Source organism: Cyrtonyx montezumae, unplaced genomic scaffold (assembly GCF_038088225.1).
Source record: "Cyrtonyx montezumae isolate F1298 unplaced genomic scaffold, pur_monq_1.0 scaffold_7, whole genome shotgun sequence".
NCBI lineage: Eukaryota > Metazoa > Chordata > Aves > Galliformes > Odontophoridae > Cyrtonyx > Cyrtonyx montezumae.
In genome coordinates this window covers 20749858-20775913 of record NW_027072078.1, presented here as the reverse complement: position 1 = coordinate 20775913, position 26056 = coordinate 20749858, and the positions used below count along the sequence as shown (strand labels likewise).

Below are 26056 nucleotides of genomic sequence, written 5' to 3'. Positions count from 1 at the left end.
ATTGCTACACATACAGAATTTTGCCCGCATGAATCAAATGCAGGAAAAAGATGCCATTTCATTAAGTTTCAAAAGTAAAAGGCAAAAGCACAGTGAGAATGGAAAGTTTAATTATGTTACGAGCCTAAGTATCTCTCTTTACAAATAACACATTCACAGTGAGGCTGAAACAGAAGGAGCTCAGAAGCCCCGCGGGGTCGCTGGCCACGAGCTCGGAGCACACCCCCGCTAGGAGAGAGGCCCCGAGCGGCACGGCAAAGCAGCCGAGGGGAGCGCAGAGCCGCCAGGCGGAGCGCGGGACGGACGGGGAGGTGCGGAGGCCCGGCCCGGGGCTGCCCCCGACTGGCAGCTGCCGGCCGCCCGAGCCGTCACATGGCGGGCGCGCGGGCGGGGAAGAGGCACAACAGGAAGTGAGTTCTGGTTCCTGGGTTAAGGCGCTCCGGCTGGACCCAGCGCCCCGTGTCGGGAGTAGCCGCGGGCTCCGCGAGGCGCTCGTAAGTCTGAGTCGTACTTAAAGCCGAGGGAGCGGAGTGCGCTCGGGCCCGGAGCCGCGGTGCTTTGCCGTGGCAGCCGGCCGCCGGCCTTCCCCGCCCGCTCTGCCCTCGTTCCTCCTCGCTTCCGCCGCCCGCTCCTGGGGTCGCCGGTTCCTCCCGGCGCCGCTCCTCCTGGCTCAGGAGCGGGACGCGGGCCGCGCCGAGCGGCTCTCGGTGCCCGCGGAAGGGCTCCACCGGCCGCCCCCGGAGCTGCTGGGAGGGCCGCGGAAGCGGCGGGCGCGCGGTCGTCTCCTGCGGCTCCGGCGAGCTGAGGGTTGAACTGAAGAGTGCGGCTGAGCTGAGTGCGAGCCGGGGCTGGCCTGGACAGCGCGGCTCCCCGCTAGCCGGCGTTGCCCCCCCGCTCCCGGGTCGAGCTGCCGGCGCTCCGTGCTCTATGCGCGCTGGCTGGGCTCTACCTGGCGCTCTGGTTTCTCGCACTCGTATAAGTCAAATGTGGGATTTTGCCCACATTTGAACACAAAGTTTAAAGTGCCGTGAGCTCTCCGTCTCACAAATGATTGCCTCAACAGGTCTCCAGTTCCTAAGATGATGGCAGTGTAACTTGTAGAAACGTTTCTGTTGAAAACGCTGTTTTGAAAGCAGAAAAACGAAGCAAGTACTTGTTTCTGGACGGCATCTATGCTCTCACATGAACCCGTGAGAGGTAGGCATGTACGTTATGAATGAAAAGCATATATACGCATATATTAGCTAAAACCTTGTCTTTCAGAATGGAAGGTGTTTTCTGAGGCACTATGAAAACTCTGTCACTGTGACAGCAGCACTCGGCGGTGCTGGGGTTTCTGGATGTGTGCAGCAGAATGTTGCTGATCTTTGCGTCAAGGTTTTCTGGCATTGCACCTGCAGAAAATTAATAGTGCTGCTGCTGTCTTTCCCCACCTGTATGAGTGAAATGTGTGTTGCTGGAAGTGAGTGTTTTAAGAGCATCTGCAGGTTTCCTTGAGTTTGTTTACGTATAGGTTTGTCTTACACCATTTGCTCTACCCAGTTGTTTTCCAGCTGCTTTCAAGTCTTCACTCAGAGATGGAATCCTTGTTCTCATTGCCATGGAGCTGGCAGCACAGCACTCAGCTACTCACGTTTACAGGACTCCCTTATCAGTCAGACTCTGGTGTTAATCTCCCTAATTCTGTCCCTGTTGGAATAAATATAGTGTTCGTTATTGCTGCTTCTGCTCTGACTCCATAAGGCTGTTCAATAGTGGTGAAAGGGTCTTTAGGATCTAATGAACACCCTAATAAACTTCTAGAAAGCTAGCTGTTAAATGTCAGGGTTGGCAGCTTTGTGCTGAATGCGTTACAGTTGCTAGATGGATACAACATAACTAAGCTTGGTTGAAGTAGAGGGGATATTTTGAAGTTATTTTCTTCCTAACTGGATGAAGAAAATTAGAGAGAAAATTACAAGGAACAGTTGGCAATTTTCCTGCTAAATATCGATGTATCTGAAGGAGAAGCAGAAAAAGGAGCCAGTTTTTCAAATTGCCAAGATTTCTGGATATTACTGCTTCTCATGTTACCTCTTTATTCCAGCAGCAGACAGCTCAGAGCAGTTTAATCCAATCTAAATCTAGACTGTAGACTGCTGCAGTCCTGCCCACAGCTCATCTCATGTTCCCACTGCCTCCTTGTGTTGGTAGTAGTGCTCCAGCAGCCTCATAACTGTTTTTGTTTGGTTGGGTTTTTTTTGTTTTTTTTTTGTGTTGTTTTGGGTTTGGGTTTGGTTTTTTGGTTTTTTTTTGTTTTGTTTTGTTTGTTTGTTTTTTGAGGGGTGGGAGGGGGTTTGGTTTTCCTTTAGGAGTAAGCAGGGTGCTAGTTGTGGCATAGCTCAACTGTGTAGCATAGAGATGCTGACACAGGTACAAATAGATGGCAAATAATGCATGGCCTGATGTGGGGGAAGGCAGGAGTATCTTTTCCTGTGGCAATGCAGGCTTTTATCGACGTTACATAACCAGGATTTTATGTTACAATTTTTAAGCCAGTGCTGTGATTGAAAATGGGAATTCCTTCTGCCTTTTGCTGATGTTTCTGCCTTATGTTGGCATCCTTCTACTGACACAGGTGTTTGAGTTATCATGCAATTTGAAGTGGTGGAAGAAGCTGATCTGCATTAAAATAACATAGCAAAAACATCTTTTAGTTTTAAGCTGGAATGGATTGCTGATACATTTTACAGTAATGCCACTCATGTTTGCAGAAAGAAAAGGGAGGAATGGAAGCAGAAGTTAGCGTCCAGGGTGTAGGGAAATACTGGATCACTTCCTCTCTTAGCAGTGCCATCTTTAAATGTCATTAGGAACTATTTCTATTGCTCCTTTCTTACACAAAGCCCAGATTTTAGGTAGCTACAAGTAAATCAAGATTCATGGACTTTTTTCCATAGAGTTGGACTACAAACAACTGTTTATATTTTTATCTACCAAACAGAAAATTGGGTGTAGTGCTACAGATCTGTCTCCTGATATCAGCAGTCTGTATAACAGTAAGAATATTTGTTGATGTTCCAAGCCTCAATCAACACAGTCAGTCAGTCAGTAGAAGGCTGGAAGTTACTTATCAGTTTTAAATACTGTTTTTTCCAAACTGAGATTTGACTATCCACAAATAAAATGAATGCTTTCATTTTCTATGAACTGTGAGTACTCTTGAAGCCCATTCACTGTTATAATGCTTCTTGTATCAAAGGGTCCTAAATGCTTCCAGGCTGTTAGAGAATTCACTTTGCTATTAATAAAGTACAGCCATACTGAGATACAATTGGAGTACAGTTGCTTTTGCAATATACACACGTCTTTGGAGTAAAGCTAACAGGACAAAAATGTGCAGCATCTGTACAGTAGACAATTGCACCATCTAGGAAAGTCAAACCACCTTTCTGCAATAAAGATATTCATGAGCAAGAAAAAAAATGAAAACTTCAAGCTGTAGTCCTATAAGATTTTGACCAGGGTCTGAGGTAGGTAATCCTCATACCCTTCTTGCTCTGTTTTCTTGACAGCTCCACTATCCCTAAGAGTGTCTGTGGATTTTGCATGAAGCCAGAAGATAGTGGTAGTTAATTGAGGCTATCTATTCATTGTACTGTGAGGTAACCGTGCTAATGCTAATATTTAACTAGGAGAGGAACTGTGAATTGTTTTTTGTTGTTTTTTTCATAATACTGCCCTTGTTTGCTTTCATTTGAGACCTCACTCATCTATCCTCTATTGTACTTACACTGTTATACACTGTAAGATTTCAGATTAAAATTTATGTCTTCTGTTATTATGGAAGCAAAGGATCTGTGTTTCCAAAGTTTGTCCTGTCTTGAAATTGAAGTCTGTAACCAGTCAATATTGTTCTTTTTGACTCAGTGACTGAGCTTTAGTGTCAGTAAAGCTGCTCACAAAGTGTAAAACATTGATAGCAATGTGGAAAAACTTCTTTCTAATTCTTACTGGCTGGGAATACTGATTTTTTTTTTTAGATAAAATATGTTTTATTCAACTTCTGGTATTGTGTTGCCATTTTCAAGTGTGGCAAAGAGCAGAATAGGTTCATGTGACCTAATTTTATTGGATTCTTACCTTTAAAATGTTTAATGCAAAAAGCTGGGTTCTGTTCTGGTTTGTTTAAATGCCATCTGTTATTTTACAATGGAGTAAACATAAAGTTGTTTGAGACGTTGTAAAATCAGGTAACTGGTGATTTGCATCAATTTTAAGACTGTATGTCCAGAATTCAATTAATTGTTAACCTGCTTTTACTTAGCTTGCAATTGAGCATAGCCCTGAACGTAGAATTAAAATGTTGAGATGAGCAGAGGTATAGTTCTAATATGTGAGTTAATGCCCAAGATTACTGTACAGTATTACGTGAGTCTGATAATAACAACAGTGATGTTATATGTATTTGTAATTATATACTTCTTTTTCTTATCTTTCTCTCTTTTTTCCTTCTGATTACTTTTCAGATATCTTAACTTGACCATCCTTTCAGTGATGAAACAACACTGGGAGTTATGGACAAAACCATTGGAGAGCAACTTAACAAAGCTTATGAAGCCTATCGACAGGCATGCATGGATAGGGACCATGCTGTGAAAGAACTACAGCAAAAAGTACGTGTTGGGTTCTAAACTGTGTTTGTAAAGCAGTTCCTTAAGTAGAGGATTATGATACATACAGATTTCGGTTTCACTTCAGCTACTCACACTTGAGTGCATCGGAGTTGAAAATTGCAGTTATGAGACCAGGCCACTTAAACTGCAGAACAGCTCATTAAGGTGTGAATATAGTAGGTGGGTTTCAACTTTTTTTTTTTTCCCCTGGAACATTAAAGGTGAGAAAAGAGTTTTCTGTTTTGAAGAAGGATTAATGTAAACTGCAGTGAAGTATACACAAGCTACCCAGCTATAATGAAGTACATTTTGAAATTTAATTTGCTTTACTCAAAAGTGATTTTTTGAGTTATTATTGTGAAGAGTGTAAGGACTGCGCAAGCTATTAGGACAGTAGAGCAGTAGAGCTTTCTTGAGACATTTACAGCAAACTTATTTAAAATTATTAGAATATGCACTGGTTTTATTTTAAAAAAGCTGATACAATTGTTCTTTAATTATGAAATAGAAGAAACAGATTCTGGAGGCATTCTAACTAGTAAGGAGCAACTCTGAATTTTTAGTTCTTTTTCTGTTTCAAAAAAACATCACATCAGCCTAAACTCTAGGAGGACTTCTCATAATGTATGTCAGTATATTTCAAAGCTATCAGTTTTGAGCTCTGTGATATTAATTTTGTTGTGCATATTCTGCCCAGCAGTGAAAACTCTGCTATCTTACTTGAAAGTTTTTGGTGCTACAGGACTTCCTGATGCTTCTGGCAGAACTGCTAGGTTGGGACTTGGGGCAGATGAACCATACTTGTCAAGTTATGGAAGCGTCTGTAAATCTGGGAGTAGGGAAATGTCTACTAGAGAGTCTTCTCATGTCTGGATACAGTCTTGCCAAAGTCTGGCAAAAGAAAGGCACTGCAGAACAGATATGAATGCTCTCATCCACTGAACGGGCTGTCTGCATTCATAGTGTGTTGCAGTAGTGCTGATGTGAATCTGTAGTTCTCTGCACTTAACAAGCACAGGGATCAAATCAGAAGCATTTTGTGCTGAAGTTGCAGGAAACAATAAAAGGTAATACAGCCCACTTTAGAATATTTGGGAATCTTTTTTGAATTCTTTCTCTTATGATTTAAAATTAATTAGTTTAAGGAAAAACAACCAAGATAATACTTCTAGGGCATCTAGCAGTACATGAGAGATTTCTGCACTGACACTGAATACAAGGTCAGGAGATAGCCTTTCTCAAGTCTATAGAAGGAAGCAAGGCAAGTGTGTGAGATCATTGGTGTTAGGAGAACTAAATGTCTGCAGTATTTCCCTTTATGTTTTCTCTGGTTCTGAAACAAAAACCAAAGGCCTTTTATAAAGAATTGCCAACTAGGCCAAATTTTTGCTTTCGTCAAACTTTCAGTAGTTGGATTCCATGACTTCAGAAGAGAGTGGAAGTAACTTTTCAGGAAGAACTGGAACATTTTTGTTTAGTGTTGATTTTCAAGTTTTTTAAGCCAAACTCATGGCTTTTGAATGATCTTTGTGCAGTACCTTGTTCTAGTGAATTCCTCTGTTCATTGTGTGGCCTTCACACATTGTTGGATTGTCCACCATTCTGTTGTTAACAGTTTACTACTTAAGTTACCGATAGGCCACTTGTTTTGCCAGTCTCTAGAGCTGGGAGCCATGTCAAGCACACAGAAGCCAGAGTCATCTCGGCCAGATGGTGTTTGATACAGATGGATGGTTGGTTGTCATGCAGATCTTCTAGTTGGTAACTTGTTGCTGCCATCTGACTCAAGGAATAATTTGTGCACACTGGCTGTCAAAAGCATCTTCTCTTCTGTCTGTTTTAGCTGTCATGTCTGTGCTCTGTACAGAAGTGTTGACAAGACATTGCTGTTGTACATTTTCAATTTGGTTCTCAGTGATTTTTCTGCTTCATGAGGTCTCTTGTAGCTGCTGGAGTGTACTGCTCTTTGATCACTTTTTTTTTTTTTGTAAAATCTCATAGTACAACTACTACCCAACCTTTTAAAATAAATTTTGTTTCTAGGTTTATCCCTGCCTACTTCACAGACAAGCACATTGGGCAGCAGAGGAGTGTGAAATTCAAATGTGACTGAGATTAGAGAATCAGAAAACAGTATGGATAAATTATGAATAGAAGTGAAAACATACCTGTTTTTGTCCGAGGTGTTGGCCTGTTCAGTAATAGGCATATTCTTAATTCCAGAAAAATTCAGTGCAACCCTGTAAGCTTTCTTGCTCAGATTTCACAAGGTTTCTCGCTTGTTTTTAGTGCTGCTCTAACTGCAACAATAGGGGTGTGCTAATCAAATAATAGTTTTTGAGAAGTAGCATCTTCCTGCCACATGACCATTTGTTCAATTAACTGGCTGTCTAACGATATTGATACACTTCATTGAAATGTGAACAGCTCTATTAGACTCTGTATAGCCTGGTCATTAGGATCTTTATGGCCTGGTGATAGCACAACTACAATTACATGAATAATAGGGCTGATTGGCCATTTTTTTGCTTGCTTTTCCTCCCTTTTTTCAGGTTAGAAAAACAAGTCTACTACAATCGAAGAATCAGGCAAAGCTCTATAGGTAGGCACTTTGTTACTTACAAAGTATCCATTGTATGGAATAAGCAATACTTGTTACTGAAAATTAGTACTTACTTATTACTGTCTTTTCTAGTCTGAAGTTGGAAAGTACAGACTTGCCAGAGCTGGCTGTAGTTGGTTTTTCATACAGAGGTCTACAACTACAATCATCCTTAAAAATCAGAGCTGTTTTTTATATGCTAAATAGGAGACCCCTAGTCAAAACAAAATAAGATTAATGCTAATTAAATTATATTTGCAGACAGAGAACTACATGCAGCAAATATGTGAACAGCAGGAACAGATAGAGCTTCAAAACAGCATTATTGCAAAACTGAATTCACAGTTAGCTGCTCTGAATGCTAATAGAGGTATGTACTCCAGTCTGCACATTATTTCTTTTTATGCTGTGTTGCATTGATGAATAGTTTTGACTTTGTGGCTTCAGCTTTCACAATATACATCTTTCAAAGCACTATCATGCTTTTCTGTGAACATGAGAGTTAACGCAAATGCGCCGTTTCAAAATCTATTTATAAAATGCAACACTTCTGTATCCTTTTCAAGAAATGGTGAGATTTTCTTTAGATGTAGAACCTGCTCACACTGAACTAAAAAAGAAAAAAAGTTATGTAAATATGGGTTCAAATCATTCACTAGATTGAAACATGTTGCATATTAATTTTACAGCTATCTGCTATTAAGTTTTGCCTGTGGGTTGTTCTAGATGTGAGTGCTATAGTTATGCCTCTTCCTTCAGGAAGTCTTGTAATGCTGATTGTATTGGATAACTAAAGGTTTATAAGTAGATAATTTTCTTTAAATCAAATAGTCATTGATTGATAATTTTCTACTGTTTTACTGTATTAAAAAATAATAGAAAAGAGTCAGTGTAACCATGTGTTTATCTGCCGTGCTCATTAAATATTTATTCACACTAGCTTAACACTCATGGCTTTCATAAATTCTAGCAAAGTGGTTGGCTTTTATTTTTAAGAAAACTTGCACATTCCTTATTGCTAGGTTAGTCTCACACTGTAAGCACACAGTTGGGTTTACCTTGCTTGCTTACTATGGAGCCTTTCTCAAAGAGAATGAAGTTAATATAAGCCTAGCAAATTCTAATTTTTGCTTGTACTTAGAAGCTGTGACAATCAGCTGCTTTTTGTTTTAAGGTAATGTACATCCGTACATTCTGAGGCATGAAGAAATTGAAACCTCCAACCTGTCATTTAGCCAGCTCTCTGAAAAACTGAATGTAGCAAAGCGAAGAGAAAGGCTCTTAAAGGTATGGTCATCTTCAGTGTGTTTAGTGCAAGGTTACATTTGCTCTGTGATTAAACTGTGAGAACTTAAGGACAGGTGTCTTTGAACTGTTCTTCCAATACATGATCCTTAACTGAAGAGTGTGAGTGTTGTGCCCTGTGGTCTAGTTAGTTGAACTAAGCTGACATTTCTTTCCTAAACTTTACATTTATTTGTAGTACAACACAGTTGAAGGATTAATTCCTTGATTGAGTATCTTTGAAAATTTTTGCATTTCTCTGTCTTGAATTGGATAATTATTAAGCTTTACAGTTGCATATGGAGATGTGACCAAGACTGATATTCCATGTTCTTGTCCCTGAGTGTTCCAAGACAGTAGCTTCACTTAGCAACTTAGTCTGTGTAATGACTGAGAGCTGTGTTATCTACTCTTCTCATATGGAAAAACACTGTGAAATGATGCAATCTATGCCCTACATTACAGTCAGTGCATGAGAGTCAGGAGTCATTGTTTTGGGTGCTATTTTCTTAATGAAATATGTTATTTGTATTTATCTGCATTTTGCTTTAGTCAGTTATTATAGTTGCCTCTCAGCAGGTTCATCTGGATTTTGTTTCATCTATGCCACTAATGGTAAGATTTCTGATAAAACTCCATGAGAAATGAACTACATATGTATGTAGTCCATGTGTGGTTATGTCCAGGCACAGTCCCTGTCTCCCTGAATGAAGTACAAATAATAATAATTGCTATGGCTCAGGTTAACCAAAAAGAAAAAGGAGAATTCTTCATATGGTAAGCAGTCGATCAGTAGAGCTTCACGTTTCAAGGGAAAACTGGGCAGCTTCTTGGAAGATAAATCTGTGAAGTTAAAAACACGAGAACTATGGCTATGAAAATCTGGGAATTTATTAAGGGATGCATTGTGAATGCCTCCTCCTTTATTTTACTCTTATCTCAACATCATCTTTTTACTTCTTTTAGACAAAAAATTAATAATCTTGCCACTGATTCAGTGTAGTCATCTTGTATCTAATTCAATAAATTATTGGTGTTTTTTAGGTATTCAAATTTGTAAGTTCATATATTTTATTTGAAAGCCTATATTTTTCTAATCATATTCTAGCCACATTTTGCTCTAAACCTAATATATGATGTCTACAAATACCATCTTCTGTTGTATTAAGTCCTTTATTCTACTTTTCCATTTAAATTGTCAGGCTTGTATAATGTTCAATTCTGGATAATAAATTAGGTTTACCCATACCCATTGAAACTATCTTCTGCTAAGTCCAATATAATTTCTCTGGAGAACTACAATGTGTCTTCCAGAACAGTTAATAGAAGTGCTGGATTGATTGCAATAAATGCATGGCTAGGCCTTAAATTTCAGAATGAGGTAGGGATTAGTTTTTCTGTTTTTCAGCCTCAAAAACCTGGCCAGATGTGTCCATTTTATCTGCCTTTCTCAAATGTTGTTGCCAGCATGTCATAAAATGTTTTCTTTGTTCACATTCATCCTCACTGAAAGATAGCTGAGTCAGGCTTGGTGGTCAGTACCAGACTTCATACAAAATTGCCATATTTCTTTAGTCCCCGCCTGAGGAGATCAAAGGGACCTAAATTGTATTTTTTCTGATCTGTTTTTTGGTTCTGCCCAGTTCAGCATTATTGAGTAGGAAGAATGTGCCTCTTATTACTGTTTCACAGTCAAAGCTCTCCAGCAGACATGTCAACCAGTGTCAAGTAAAGCTTCTGTGTACTATTTTTAGTAGAATCAGACAGCACAGTCCTTATAGCGTCCATAAATCATGAAGCTAATGTCAGTGCTTGTGGCAAGAAAACATCTTCATGTTCATATTTTCCTTGTTCAGAAGCTTTAGTATTAAAAGCTATGTGGAGTTTTATTATCAGAATTATTTGTGCCACAAAAAGAGGGAAGAAGCTGTGTATCAGGAATGACTGATACATATGGTACACATCATTTTTCATTCTGCAGTAAATGTTCGTCCTGCAGGCTGTTAGCATCAGAAGAGGAATGGCAATGTATGGTAGTCTTTGCACTCAAAGTTGTGGGAATGAAATGACTTAAATATCTAAGAGCAGCTACTACTTCAATCTCAGAGTCAGTATCAGCTTCTCTTGTGTCAGTTTTCTGTTTTTGATGCAAAGAAAGCTGTATGAAGAAAGTTTATGATTGTTATGTTAGCTGACAAGTCTATGCATTTAGCTGTCTTTTGGTAGGGATAGGATGCCTTTTGTAACATTAATTAGACCCTGCTTCATGATATAAGAAATTACAGTATTGACAGCCTATCTCCTTATTTCTTCATCTGTTTAGGGTATCTCTGCCCAACAGTAATGAATGTGGTTAAGCTGTTGAAAGTCATTACCAATAATATTCCGTGAAATCACTTACAGGACTTTGTAAGCTGAGTAACATTTTCCCTTAAAATTATCTGAAAGTTTATTTATCCTAGGAATTCATGGGGGGGAAAAAGGGCCATTGTAACACACATCAGGAAAAGTGAAGGTGTTTGAAATGTGAAAGGTTCAAACTGAATGTAAGAGAAAACTTTTAACTGTGAGGATAGACATACATTGGAAAGAGTCGTCAAGAAAGATTGTTTCATCTCTCTCCTTGGAGGAACTGGTCAAACATCATAACCAACTGCTGCTTTGACTAGGAGGTTGATTTGGAGATCCTTTTGAGGTCTCTTCCAACTGCAAAGTTCTGTGAGATAAAACCTCTACAGAAGTGCTGTGATTTGAAGAGTTAATCTTTTCATAGTACAGAAATAACCTCTTTTGCTGTGTGCTAATGCAAGCATTCTTAAAACATTCATTGTGCAGCCAAGTACTTAACTGAGCAGGTATCTCCTGTGTGGCATACCTGTCATGGCATTAACCGAAAACTTAACACACTTTATAAATGTTACTACATTGTTTTCAAACATCCAGGCTCTGTCAGTATTAGAATCTGTGAGATGATCAAGCTGTGAAGGCTTGTATTACTAAAAGATCCCCAAAAGTAATCCCCAGTCTTTTTCTTGGTGCAATATCCTGAAATTGCACAAAAATGGTGACTTAAGTCTGATATATCTTCACTGAAGCGTGTTAAAAGGCCCTTCTGACATTGATTCCCACATAGATTTTCTTGTTGATGTCTTAAGTCTTGTCCCTGCTGCCTGCAGGAGAAGATGGAAGCAATGGAAGAAAGCTACTGGCCATTAGTGCGATGCTCCTCCTAGTTACCATAAGCTTTTGAAAGTCCATATTTTATAAAGCTGTAACAGTTCCGAATGGATAAACACAGTGTGCAGATCAATGCTATATCAAAGGCTCAGTGAAAGAGCTTACTGTCATGAAGATAGAGTTGTTCAAGGGCAAGTGTTGTGTTTGGCATGAGCTTTTTCCAAGCTTATTTTCAAAGGAAAATACAGGAGAAAACAAAGCTGTGTGCCATTGTTTGTTGTTGTTTTTGTTTTGTTTTGTTTTCTTATGAAAATTGAATTTGACCAGAGAATGTTTGGGAACTCAGTGACCAAACAATGGCTCTGTGGTGGCTTGGTGCCTGTGAACTTGCACCTTGAAATGTTACTGTCCTCCTATTACTAGAACAGCAAAAATCAGTTCCCCATACTAGATCTCACGTTTGTTTTGTGTTGTCTTAGATGATCAGAGCACTCCCCGGTACCTCCTGGTAACCATTTCTGATTTAGTCTACATTACTCAGGCAGAAGAATAACAATGTAGCTGTGTTCATATTCAACTACAGCTTGAGGTCAATATTTATGTAATTCTGATGTTTAACAGGTCATGAGCTGAGCTGCTATATGCTTTCATGTTTCTTTCGTACACAAAACAATACGAAAGTCTTCTTTGTAGCTGCTATGATTTTATTTTTATTCTCATGCTGCATAACGTTTTTCAGACTTTTTTTCAAGTAACATAGAAAAGAATATAGTTGCAAAACAATGCCCACCTTTTGGCTCTGCTTTAACTTTCTTCAAAGTGTTTTCAGATTTCTTGAAAATACTTCTGTGCATGCATCCATCTCCTCTTAACATAAGTTGTGATTTTTTTCCCACATTGATAAATATGATTGGCTGTTCACATTCATCAGATATTTCCTTTACATGCTCTGAGCTATCTATGCCTTTAATGTTCTTATGCTTCTTGAAATTAAATCTAGCTGCTGCGGCATCAGTTAGAGAAATTTATGTTCTTTAGGATTTGTTGGCCCAAAATCTTCAGACATCTTGTTCTTTCCAGAACAAAAATCTTTCTTGTTTTTTCCTCCTTTGCTGCAATTTGATTCACATTGAAATCATACTGGCTGTTCCTGATAACCTACTTTCCTTCCACTTGCTTGGAGATGACATCCAGAATAAGCCATTCCATCACCTTCCCAGGGACAGACAGAGGTGAGGCTGACTGGCCTGTAGTTTCCCTGCTCGTTCTTCTTGCCCTCTTTGAAGAGAGCGATGATGGCTTTCTCAGGCATATCTCCAGCTGACCATGACTTCTCAAAGATGATAGAGAGTGGCTTTGCAGTCATTTCTGGCAGCTCCATCAGCACTTGTGAATGCATCCTGTTAGAGACCATGGATTTGCATGCATCAGGTTTGCATAGGCACTCTGACCAGATTCTCCTTGACCAGGGAGAATTCTTCCTTTCCCCAGACTCTTCCATAGCATATCCCAAGTTGGAAGGGACCCATAAGGATCCTGAATCCAACTTCTGGCTCCACACAGGGCCACACAAAAATCTGACATGTCTGAGAGTGTTGTCCAGATGCTTCTTGAACTCCAGAAAGGTGAGTGCTGTGACTGCTTCTCTGGGGAGCCTATTCTAGTGCCCAGCCACCTTTTCAGTAAGAACCTCTTTCTGATACACAAACTCTCTCTTATCTGCAGGGTCTGGGATTCCTCAGGGGCATTCTCAGGAGTAAAGTGACTAAAAACATTAATGTGACTGTCATAAATTCAGGAAATTCAATTGTTTTGACTAATCATACATGATCAGATGCATCAATGTTTAGCAGTAGGTTTTTACTATTGGTTCAGATTAATACTGTAGTATATAAGACTGTCCCTTACTTAAGTTGGAGGAGTATAATTTAGCATTTTCAGGACCGCTGAATAGCGACATTTCACAAACCTCAGTTCTAGTAAGCATACTGGAATTTCTAAAATTATTTTTTAGGAACAGTTAGAAAATGAGAGCATGAAGTTGAAGCAACTTGAGGACAGAAACAGTCAAAAGGAAAGGAAGCTTATGTCTATTATTTCCAGCCAAGAAGATAAGATACGAACTCTGAAAAACAAATTGAAAGAATTAAATGATGCCCAAAAGGGAACACAGATGCCAACATACAAAATAGAGGTAAGATAAGAAACCAAGTGGAGATGAAATGAATAACCAAAAATACTAAAATACTATTTTCTTCAAACACATAATTATTCTAAGAAAATGATTTTAAATTTCGACATTATATTGTTAATAGGAAATTGTTGAAACTTTATAGGAAATGCTGAACTATTCAATACATTGGTTGATTTTCTATGTTAGTTATTTTTACATTATGTCATTGTTATGCTAGCATCTGCAAAAACTGGAGATAAGCATTTCAGTTTTATAATTTCCAGTTGGGAGTTTTCATCAAGATTGAGTTGATTTTTTTGCTTTTACCCCACTCTATTTTTGTTACAGAATAGCATCCAGAGTGAAATATAGTTTTGGGATAGCTACACTGCAGTCACTGGTGTGAATGTTATCTTGTGAATGCCTTTTAGCTAGCTAATTTTAACAGAATATAGGTAAGAGGATGAGTGCAGCAACACATAACTTGTTGCTATCAGACTTTCCAAGCATTTTTGTCTTACAGCAGGTATTTGTAACCAATGCTGTTAGGAATAAAGCAGCTCACATATCCCAGTTGGAGCTGCAGTTGTGCTTTACCACCAGGTAGGCTACGAGTCAGTGGTTATAAGCAGTGTATCGCTGAAACCAGATAATCTGAGAGACATGAGCATGTTATAAGTCTGATGTGGAGCACATTTGAACATATCCAGGCCATCTGGAAGTATAGATCTAGTGGAACTGCAGCTTAATGGCTGTTTATCGTAAAAAAATTATTTTTAATACCTGGCATTGACTTAAAGCTATGTAATACTAGAGCAAACCACGAGGTGGTAGTCAAAGTTAAGAACATCTAAAAACCTGAGAGATATTTGCTTTTGATATCTTCATTGATTGTTTTTGTGAATATTGATTTTTTTTTTCTAAGTGCCTCAGTAACAAGCTTACACATAATACATAATCTTATATGTGACTGAAACAGACATACAGTGAAGCAAGATTCTTAGAGCCAGCTTCCTTTTAAGGAAGTATGAATAGAGGAATGCCACACTGAGTTGCTGAAAACTAAAATAAAACTAAGGATTCCACAAAAGCACTAAAAAAATGCTTTTGTCATTTTGTTAATGTTTGAGTACTTCCAGAAAGACTAGATGAAGGGTACAGCAGCATTTTTAATTGTATCAGGGTGTAGACTAAAATGAATATGCTAACCTGTGATCTGTACTCTCATGTTTTGCTTCAAGGTGAAAAGTAAGAAAGTCGTTCCAGATAAGCCTGAGTTATCTATAGGGATTTCTGGTATTTCACCTTTGCCTGAAAGGTAAATACTTCTGCAGTATTTTTGCAATTTACTTACAATTGTATTTTCTGCTACTAATTATGACCTCTCATTTTCCATCATTTCTGTACAGTACCTTAAAAAGTACTGGGGAACAGCAGGGCATGAGAGCTGCAGAGGTGAAAGAGCTGATGTTGGAAGGAATTAAAGCCATGTAGAGTCACAAAAGAGCTTTGCAAGTATGTACGGATAAGTTGTGAAGAAGGAAAATAGCAAATGGGTTCAGCAGGAGGTTAACTCTACAGGATATTACAGTGAACTTAAATGCTGGGTTTTGGATTACCATTAACTCCCTTGCATTAGCTTACTTCAGAATGGGAACATACAACTGTAATGGATTAACTCCTGCCAGGAGGAGGTCTAATAGTCAGCATGAAGAAATGATTCTTGGCCTGATCCATCCTAAATGAGAGGGTTTGAAAGCAGGTTTATCTGTAAACTGAAGCCAGCCAGCCCTGGCAATGACCAAGGGACTAAAAGCAGTATATTTCCTAAGCAAGCATTCCTCCTTCAGCCAATGTTTTGAGAAGAATATTGACCAAACTCTTATATTTCTGCTTTTTGTGGGATAGACAGTAACACCACTTTTAACAACCTTTGCTAATGTCAAGTAGAATATTCTTAAAGATGAGGATTAGACTGGGAAAAAGTATTGTGAATTCTTGCCTAGGCATCTGATTTCAGCCGTGCTCTGACATAATAGTCTAGATGAACCAGATGGATATTTAGACTGAATCATTACTGCTATATAATAAGAAAAGGGGAATAAGACTGTGATAAAAACTTTGCTTTTATTTATGTATATCAGAAGAATAATAACATCTACCTGTCTTCTGTCTCCCTCTCAATAATTCCCTTACTCAGCACTTGTGAGACTTCACCTGGAGTTTGTGTCCAGATGTGGAGTTCTCAGTACAGGGGAGGTGTAGACCTGTTAAAGTGTGTCCAGTGGAGGGCTGCAAAAATGATCCAAGGGATGGAACACTTCCACTGTGAGGACTGTTCAGTCTGGAGAAGAGAAAGGTCCAGGGAGACCTGAGAGCAGCCTTTCTAAGGGGGAACTATAAGAAGGAGAGTGATGGACTCTTTATTGTTGTGATAGAAGGAGAAAAAATGATTTTAAACTAAAAGAGGGGAGATTCCAATCAGATATAAGGAAGAAATTTTTTTCTATAAGGGTGGTGAGGCACTGGAACAGGTTGCCCAGAGGGCTGGTGGATGCCTTCTGTTGGAGAGACTCAAAGTCAGGCTGGACCAGGCTCCGAGCACCTGATGTAGTTGTAGATGTCCCTGTTCACTGCATGGGAGTTGGACTAGATGATCTTTAAAGGTCTCGTCCAACTCAAAAGATTCTGTGATTCTTATTTCACTTTTTTTTTCTATATAAATATTATGTTATCACAAGTCTCTAGCAAAAATTGTTTAATCTAATTATATGTATATTTTCATGCTCCAATTAAAAATGTGTTAAGAGTAGCTTCCCATTTCTTATCTATTGAAGCACCTGAAAAGTGGTCAGAACTTCAACTTCTTCTGTAAATGTTTCTTTATTGAAATGAGGTCCAGGTAGACATTTGTCTTCAAAAAGAGAAGCACAGGAGGAGTAAGAGCATGCTCATGACAGCTCCTGATTGCTGTATGATATAACCAATAGAAAGGAAAACAATGTATTATGGTAAAGAAAAACAATATCTTGTGAGCTTTTTTCTGAGACAAAGATACAAAATCCAGTTTGTCACAAACTTTACTTTTTCATCATTAAAGACAATTTTATAATATCTGTGATATTATGCTCAGAAATATAAAGTATTCAGCAAGTCAATCAAAATTTCACAATGGAATTTTATGCATAATATAATGTCTGATGTCGTAGGGCAAAAAAATCTCAGATCAACATGAAGATCAATGTCTACCAGTCTTAGTGCAGATAACTAAATTTTGGACAATCATATGATGTTCTAGAAAAGATGTAATAAAAAATAGCCCTAAAAAAAAAAAGAAAGTTGAGTCATTTTATAAAGCAGAGGAATGAGTTTACCAGCACATCTCCAAAATGTGAGGTAAACAGAGAAGGAAGGAACAGTAACAGACACTTGTGTGTTCCTTCTCCTGTGGTCTGAAGCCCACCAAACAAAAAAAAAAAAAGAAACCAATTAATGTTCAGAGCAGCAGCATCCTTTTTTTGCCTAGAATGGAGTATAAACAGTGTCTTTCACAAGTTGTTCCACTGATACCTCTGGAAACTGAAGAGGAAATGTAAAGGCTGAACTGTCTTTGGGTCCCTGCAGAGTCAGGCCCTAAGCTGGAATGTGTGTATGTATTATGACTAAACAGCTCCTTGACTATATTGCTTTTCCCTTTTCTGCTTGCTTTTTTTCTGAGAACAGAAATGTATATACATATGTTGAAGAACAAGGTATCCAAGAACAGTAGCTTACACTATTGTTTTTCTCTGGTTTGTGGGTGTGACTACATTAAAGGTCACAACAAGCTGAATTGGTTGAGGGTCTAATTTACAATTTCAATCTTCTAGGGAGAATCTGGAGACTATTTTTCAGGAGATGAAAGAAGAGTGTCATCGAATATGTATGCTAGCCAGAGAACAAACAGACCAACTGAGTAAATTTAAAATAAAGCCAGAACCTGAAACTGGTAATATCATACTTAAGCTCTTATTGTGATTCAACTGTTTGAAAGCTTTGCTTTATATTTGAAAATACTGTAAATTACACATACATAGAAGTACTTCCACTGTTTACCATCTGCCTTTTTCAAGTCTGTTCACATGGTGCTCAGTATTTCACCAAGAAAACACACCGCCAGTTTTGGCATTCTATGACGAATGCTCCAAATCACATGCTATGAAGACAGTCGTCACATCAATAGCTCTTATAATTGTTTTGTCCCTTGGAGTGAGAGGCAGGCACTTACTACATGTGATATCCCATCATACTGTGTGAAATACAGAACTCGCTTGCTTTTAATTTAGCTGTCAGTTCCAAAGATGTCTGTTACAAATGTCTGTAGCCTCATATTTGTTAGAGGAAAGCTTCTGAACTGAGGAGAGTCAGAGTACTGATTTTCTAGACTTCCTTGTGCAGACTTTTACATATTCTGTAATATGGGACAAGAGCTTAACTCAACACTTCCCTGAAAACAAAAGGCAAACTTGATTTATGCAGCTGCTGGAATAGATCCTGGCCACCCAGGTCTGCTAATGCTTATATTTAATGTAATGAAAGCTATTAGGGGTATTATTACTAGCTTTGCTTGGTATTAAGGTCAGATTCTTAAGTGATTTCAAAAAATACTTGCCAAATTTGCATGGTTGGAGCAAAACACACAGGTTCCAGAACTTGTTTCTAATTTAAGCTTTCGTTGCCACATTTTGTTACACGAAGTGCTAATGTGTAGCTTGTAGCTTCAAAGAGCCAAGTCCAAACGGTATTGTTGCATTCTGATGTAACTTCATTGTTTGGGGAGTGGGTGCTTGGCAGTTAATACCAGAATTCATTTGTTTAATTTAAAAATATGCCTATCTCAACTATGCAGAATGTTTCACATCATATAGATTTAATCTGCGTGACTTCCTTTACTGCTGTGGCTCTTATTTGCTATGATATCTGACTGATGTCAGAAGATCTTTATACAACAAATGTACAAAGTGCCAAAAATGAGCAGGAGATTCTCAAAGCACAGGGAAATACGATCCATCTTCTGAATAGCTGTTCCGTTTAAATATTTTTCTAATTTGGAATTTGTGGGAGTTTGGTACCTGAATACCCTCTCAGATCTTGTTCACAGGGCCTAGAATGTTCTCAGCACTGTGTGAAATATTTTTGGTTCCAACTTTTATTTCTGTCAGAAGACTGCAGTAAATGTATGCAAGTATATGTTAAGATTATGGGACAACGTGAGTTTCAGTGAAATTGAAGTGTTTTAACCATAAATTAAAGAGAAATACAGTTATTAGAACATAATTATTTTATTTCTGTTCTGATTTTTTGGAGTTGGAGCTAATGTTTATGAAAGAGAAATACACCTTGAACTGATTTCAGAGAGACAAAACAAAGGTTAAAAAGCCAAGAAGGAAAATAAAGAATCTCATGGGGGAAAAATATTGCACCTTTAATAATTATATATTTCTTAATATTTTCCTCATTCTTTCTTCACAGAAATACAGTTTTCCATGCCAATACAGTGTACTGATAAAACTGATGAACAAGCAGAAGAGCTTTTTAAGCCTCGGGTTATACAGGATATAAATAGAGGTGCATCATGCATCACATCTATCACACCAAGAGGAGTGGGCCAAGATGAGGACAACAACTCTGTAGAATCACTTTCTAAATTTAATGTCAAGTTTCCACCTACAGACAATGACTCTGCTTTCTTGCAGAGCACTCAGGAAAAAGTAACAGTTCCTTGCTCTGGTATAGCTGAAAACATGCTTCAAGATCATCGTTTTAACCGAGAGCACAGAGACTGTGCTATTAACCTCAGTAAATTGGAACCTAACTCATTTGAAGCTCATGGAGTTGATCTTGTGACCTCAGCTTTACAAAGCTTAACTACTGTTGACAAAACAAACCCTCCAAATCGTGCAAACATGCCCATAGAAAATACCCGTGACAAAACATGCTTGAAAACAGCAGACACTGCTTTCACGTTTTTATCTAAGCACGCAAGCCAAGGTGCACCTGAAGCAATTTGTCCTTCTTTAGAAGCTGCTGGAACAACCGTCAGAGGTCCTCATCAGGTATCTTTCTCTAAATACTGTAGGCTTTGAAAAAAGGTAATGATGTGGTCAACTGTATTGTAAGATCTTTGAGATTGGATTAGTATATTCTCTGAGGTGCCTCACCTGTCTTCTTTTTAAGATAATACATTTTGTCAGTTCTCACTGATGCTGGAGTGTGCGTACATTTGTCCTATTTCCCTGGGAAAGCACAGACTTTACATAGATATGTGCCCAAATTTCAGTTTATGTAGATATTAACTGCTTCTATATTTGTTTCAAAGCTTTCATTAACCCTAAGTTGCCCCCAGATCACTTTCTTTCTACCCTTTATCTCAGATGAATAGGGCATGTAATTGCTGTAATTGTTTCAGATGTACATCAGAGAATATGACAAATGAACTAATTAAAAAAATAAACAAACATACACTGTGGAAAAAAATGATCAACTTTTTATCTGAATCTGAGTTATAAACAACACCCTATTCCTACCGACTATGAAAACTTAAAAGAAGTTTGTCATAGGTTAAGCAGTCAAGTAGGAAAACTTAATTATTTATTTTGAAAAACGTATGGAAGTACACTAAAACAATTCATGTTTACGTAGGTATTTTGAGCTTGAATTTAAGACCTAATGGCTCACAGTCCAGAGAACTTTCTGAGAAGAAGGCCCAATTGCTGTAATGCGCAGTAACGTTTTGGCAGGCACGACAGATCATGTCTCTGAGTATTTTCCTTCCTTTGTGTAGCATTCTGGCTCGACTGAAATTGCTCGCATAATTATTACAGACCCTTATAGACTCCAATTTATTGATTTATTTCTTGTACTTCTGTGGCTTTTCTCACACCTTGTGAAAGGAGAGCTTCTCAAAACTATACAAATAGCGACGTTTTTGAGAGGGTGGATTTTGAATATTTTCACTGTTTACTTTGATATGATTTTGTGTTCTTTCTTTATGGCATGCAGCAAAAGAGCTTTACCTCTGCATTTTATCACTGCATGACATGAGTTTGTAAAGCATCTGCAGGACATCCTAGATATGATGATTTACTCTGCTAAAACTTAATGAGACTAAGTTCAATTTTGTATTGCAATGAAAGTTTCCATTGAATGAAAGTTTAAAGTACGGAAAGTTTACCGTTCCCATTACATGCCTGAATTTTAAAAATGTGTTTTAAATACGCATTTGTAATGTATGAGGTCTCAATTATACTAACTTACTAATTGCAGTTTTTTATTGTGCTTTATTTTTCATGTTCATTTCCAGTTCATTTTCTGTTAAACTTGTGCCTGAGTTAAACAAACTAAACCAATTATTTTGTCACCGTTAGAATTCCTGAGGAGCTGCAAAGCATTCATTCCATTCCTCACTGCTCTTCTCTTTATCTGTATTTTCTCTCCAGTGTGTGCTTTTACTAGTTAGTGTGTGTATTCATTTTTCAATAGGTGGCACCCTGCATTGTATATTACAGCCAGCGAAACAGCTGGTATGTGATTATAAATTGATAGGGGAGTGTGCAGCTTAAAAAAGTAGAAAAGAATTGTGGTTGAATAGCAATAAGCCCTTGGTTTGATTTGGTTTGGCATTTCTGCAAAATAAAGAAATTAATTTGGGACCACCATTAAAATGTAAATTATTTATGTTGTGGAGAAAATGTAATAATTTTAACTTTTAGGGGGAAAAAAGGTGATGAGAAACTATTTCAGTGTTAATAAATCACATCTACATAGCACTATAGAACATACAGGATATAGATCAGAATGCAACTTATCCAGAAGCTTGTCTGAACTAAGCCAGGGTTGCTTTAGATTTATTAAGCATCTCTCTCTCTCTCTCTCAACATCCATCACCTTTATTCAACTGCCTACAGAAAAGTTTCTAAAGTAGTTTTCCTAGTGAATTGGACTCTGTTCTAATTCTTAGTGAATTGGATCTTTTTCTGACTACTGAATCAATCTGCTGAAGATTTGATTCACAGATAATATATTTGTAGATTAAAACACTAGCTGTTGGGTTTTCTTTTAATGTTACTAGCATATATGTCTTTTCATTGTTTTAAATTACAAAAAAAAAAAAAAAAGAAAGAAAGAAAGAAAAAAAGAAAAAAAACAGTGAATGATACTTGTTCCTAGGATTTTTACAGCATTTTCAGGGAGTATTTACAGTACCATCATCCCTGCCACTGGTAAAGCTCCAGTAGGGAGGAATGAGATACCTGACTATTTTTTTCCTACTGTAGATAAAAATTTCAAGTATTTACTACATATGTTAACTTATAAAATGGAAAACCCCATAAATGCAGTAGATTTGGCAACAGTGAGTTCTTGGAACTGCTCTCAGTTGCTGTAATAAATTTAGCTCTTTCCTTCTTTGTGGATACTAAATGTGAAAACTCAATACTGTTTTCTTAGGATGTAACTTAAAAAAAAAAAAGTGACTGAAAAGAGCAGCAGATTAAAATAAGCATGGATATTAGTGGACCTAGGATTTTACAGACTAATGTTAATTGAGACTTGCATAGAGATGCATTTTGTTTACCAGTATTCACAATTTGCGGGGGTTGTTTCAGCCAAAAACATTTCTAAGAATGTTCATGATTTAAAATCAAGTCAGTATCTATTGGTCTTCATCTAGATCTTGTTTTAGAAGGGAAACATCTGCTTAAATAAATCCCTATTCTGAAAAGCATTTTAAGCACATGTTGAAGACTAAAAGAAAGAAATGAAAGTTAAGTGCTTCCTTCAGCATTTTGCTGGATGAGCATCTTTCTGTGTTGTGGTTCTAAGACTGGAAATCTTACTGTGTCCTTAGTGGGATTTTTACAATAATGTATTTTTTAAATGGTGCTTTACATAATTTGGTATTAAAAACAAGTCATTCTAAACATATTCCTGGAGAGATGTTTGAGTGTATCTGTGTCTAGAAAAATTTAATATGCAATTTACACCAGCAATGTACAGTAAGTAGGCTCTTTTAGCTGAAAAGAAGTGGTGTGATTGCACTTAATTACTAATTAGTCAATTTAATTATATGGATTGCTGACCATAATGAAATACGGTAAATCTGCTACCGCTGTCTGATAAGCTAAACACTGTTTAAATACGGAGAGGACGAGGAATTGACTCCAAGAAGTTGCAGCTGGTTTAATTAACCACTACGAAAGCCACGTCCGTTGTACAGTGAATTATCATGGCGGGGGGGTATACATTAGAGTCTAAGTATTTGGCGTGATAAATCTGTGAAAATGAAGTCTTGGGTTGGAATGGATATAGGAAGAACTTTAGAATTTCAAAAGAAACTTCTTTCTAAAGTATTCTTGCTTGCCTTTCCACATGCGATTTAAACGATAAAGAAAAAAAGGTGAGCCAAAAAACTAGAGGGCACTCTCCTTTTCTAGGTTCCAGCCCCACATAGATCTGATACCAACTTGCTGCCATTCTGTGTACTTTGCAGTCACAGCAGTATGCATTTGATTTTCAGTTTACTCAAAATCTGATTGTCCTGTCCATGTAACATAACTGTGTGTTTTATCTTGGGTTTGCTGCTAATACTGAAGTAGCAAAATTTCATTTTTAGCTTTGATTTGAAAACTGACTGAATTTCTGAATCCTGGGTATTGGCAAGCCACGTAATTGCCATACACTTGCGCTCACGTCTCCATGGTCAGCGAACAGACTTGCTGGCATTCAACTAGCTAGGTCAGGGAGCAAGAGCAGCAACAGCTACTGAACCAAACTGAGCACAGTTTGCAGATTTGCCAGAGTGTATGGATGGATATTCAAATAACCCTATTGAGTTCATTGCTGTCATAGCAGAAGGAATCTCAAAACTGAGATTACCTGACACACATTTACACTAAAAGGGAGTCACAGCAACTAAGTAACTTAGACCATATGACATTGCTCTAGTTTTTCTGCAAGTAAACTGAAAATTAGATGTCTACCAATAAGAATTGAAATGCTTCATATTTATTTTAAGATTAAAAAATTAGTACTAAAGATAGATATTATGTACTAATGTTTCTACAGTTAAAAAAAATAGAAACAGTGTTAAAGAAAATAATTTATATCATGCTGATACTACAGAATGCCACTCACTGCATCATTTATCATGAATAGATGTTAAAGCATCAAGTATTTGCAAAGGTAGTATGTTTATGGAGGTTATAAAAAGAGTCTTGTCTTTCTTAAGTGAGAATTCTCTAGTTAATGTCTCTGCCAGGCTTGTGTTAAGTAAACCTAGTTTGAAGAGGCAGCTATATTTGTAATATAAATATTAACCACAGCATAATGTAATTCACATCACAAACCGCAATACTAATCATTTTCTCTTTCTTTTAGCTCATTTGGCAGCCTCAGGACAATGATTTGCTGGCACAAACTTATACAGACTCTGAACTGAATCAGCGTGGAGTATGTGAATTCTGTCGAGAAGTTTTCCCACCATCTCTAACATCTAAGGAAGATTTTTTTCGGCATCTGAATTCCCACTTTAAAGTACAGTCTTAACATATGAGAATTCAATGGATCACTGTTTTTGCATACATTTGATTTTTTTAATTATGATTTGAATAGATTTGATAAGAATTTAAGAATTAAGACTTCTTGTAACGAGAACTAACTAAAGTTGTCAAATAAGCACATTTTTTCATTGATTTGAGAAGATAAAATGCAACTCTAAGTCAGTACTGTAATTCACATTACTGCTTGTCATGCTTCAATATTACCAGTGGGATTGTAGTTAAAAGCTTTTTTTCCCTAATTAATATTTGCCTGAATAGGCTGAATTCTTACGAGAACAGATTTGCAGGATTAAGTCTTTAATCTGGGTAGAGAAATTGGTGTACTGCTAGGATTTCTTCTTAACATCCAGCGATATGATTATTTTCTTGAAGGGAATGGGAAGGAGAGGTAGGCTCTCATTTTTAGTTTCTATGCTAAAATTTGTTATAAAAAATAACAGTTGTGTTAATGTACCTTTCTAGCATTAATCATTAGTCAAACTACTTTCATGAAAAATATTAATATGAAGGATGGAATAAGAAAAGGCTGAAATGTCCCTGAAAAGTAAGAATACCAAAAATGGAAAGGCTTACCTTTCCTTCTAGCCTGCCGTGAAGGATTGTTCAAGTCTGTTATGTCTTAGACAGGCAAGGGGAAAACCTAATCACAGAAATCTCAGTGACTTCAGTTCTAACCTGAATATGCAGAACAGTTTCCTCAATGGAACTTAAATGGAATTTAGTCAAAATGTTTCATTTTGATAAAGTTTGCACTTTTTAAAGATCTATTGGGTTAAAATTTAAAAGTCATGGGTTTTTTACTAAACAAATTAATGATAATGGGTGACTTAAAGCTTTTGGCATTTGAACTGAGTATATTTTTAGCCCTTATTTTTGATAAAATTAGCATTAATATTTTTATAGCAGCAAAGTACAACACTTTTTAAAGATTTTTTCACAGGTGACTGTTTCTATGGGGAAAAGAAAAATACACCTGCATATAATTTTTAGAATGGATTTTTCTGTAGCTATTTACTCTATTTTAAATATCTAATGTTTGTGACTGGCTCTCAACAGTGTGTACTGTAATAAACAGCAGAGCACAGTGCACGTCTGATTTGTGACCTGGAGAAAGATTTTGTTCCTGTTAGCAGCTCTGGTAGCAGTACTGCGGGTCCTTTCCATGCCGGACTGCCCGTGTGGCTGTGGTGTACCTTGCAGTGCAGCCGGGAGGCTGCTGGGGGACGGAGCTTCCAGCACTGAGAAGGGAGCTGGGGACTCACACATCTCCAGCCTAACCAACACAAAACCAACTTGTCCTCTCTACCATGAAATCGTAAGCTCAGGAGCTTACATTATTAAGCCTGCATCAACTGTGATTCACCTATAAAGAAAACAAAGTCATCTTTCCCCTGGCACACACCACTCTGTGCATGGACATGTTTTCCCCTTGAACACTGCTATCAGCAGAAGCAGGAGCCCAGCAGCAGCCTGAGGCCCTGCTGGGCCAAGCTTAGGGACAGAGTTGGCCGAAACTCCTCATTCAGTACAGTCCATCCCTCTCACACTCCTGCCAGGGGTGACATCT

General features: G+C 37.8%; 1 protein-coding gene across 3 annotated transcripts; it reads left to right on the top strand.

The window, feature by feature from the left end:
- The first annotated feature begins 331 nt into the window (after nt 1-331).
- On the top strand, nt 332-25585 carry TANK (TRAF family member associated NFKB activator). Of its 3 annotated transcripts, none has more exons than XM_065750803.1 (9): nt 332-494; nt 4509-4655; nt 7519-7627; nt 8432-8544; nt 13733-13912; nt 15133-15209; nt 17761-17879; nt 19403-19986; nt 24308-25585. In XM_065750803.1, exons 2-9 carry the CDS (start codon nt 4557-4559, stop codon nt 24473-24475), a joined length of 1449 nt encoding a protein of 482 aa, XP_065606875.1. In that variant the 5' UTR covers nt 332-494; nt 4509-4556; the 3' UTR covers nt 24476-25585. The 3 variants fall into 3 exon arrangements, with proteins under 3 accessions (XP_065606875.1, XP_065606876.1, XP_065606877.1); XM_065750804.1 differs by having other exon boundaries at nt 354-410; XM_065750805.1 differs by lacking the exon at nt 332-494 and adding an exon at nt 1179-1197.
- The last annotated feature ends 471 nt before the right edge of the window (nt 25586-26056 follow it).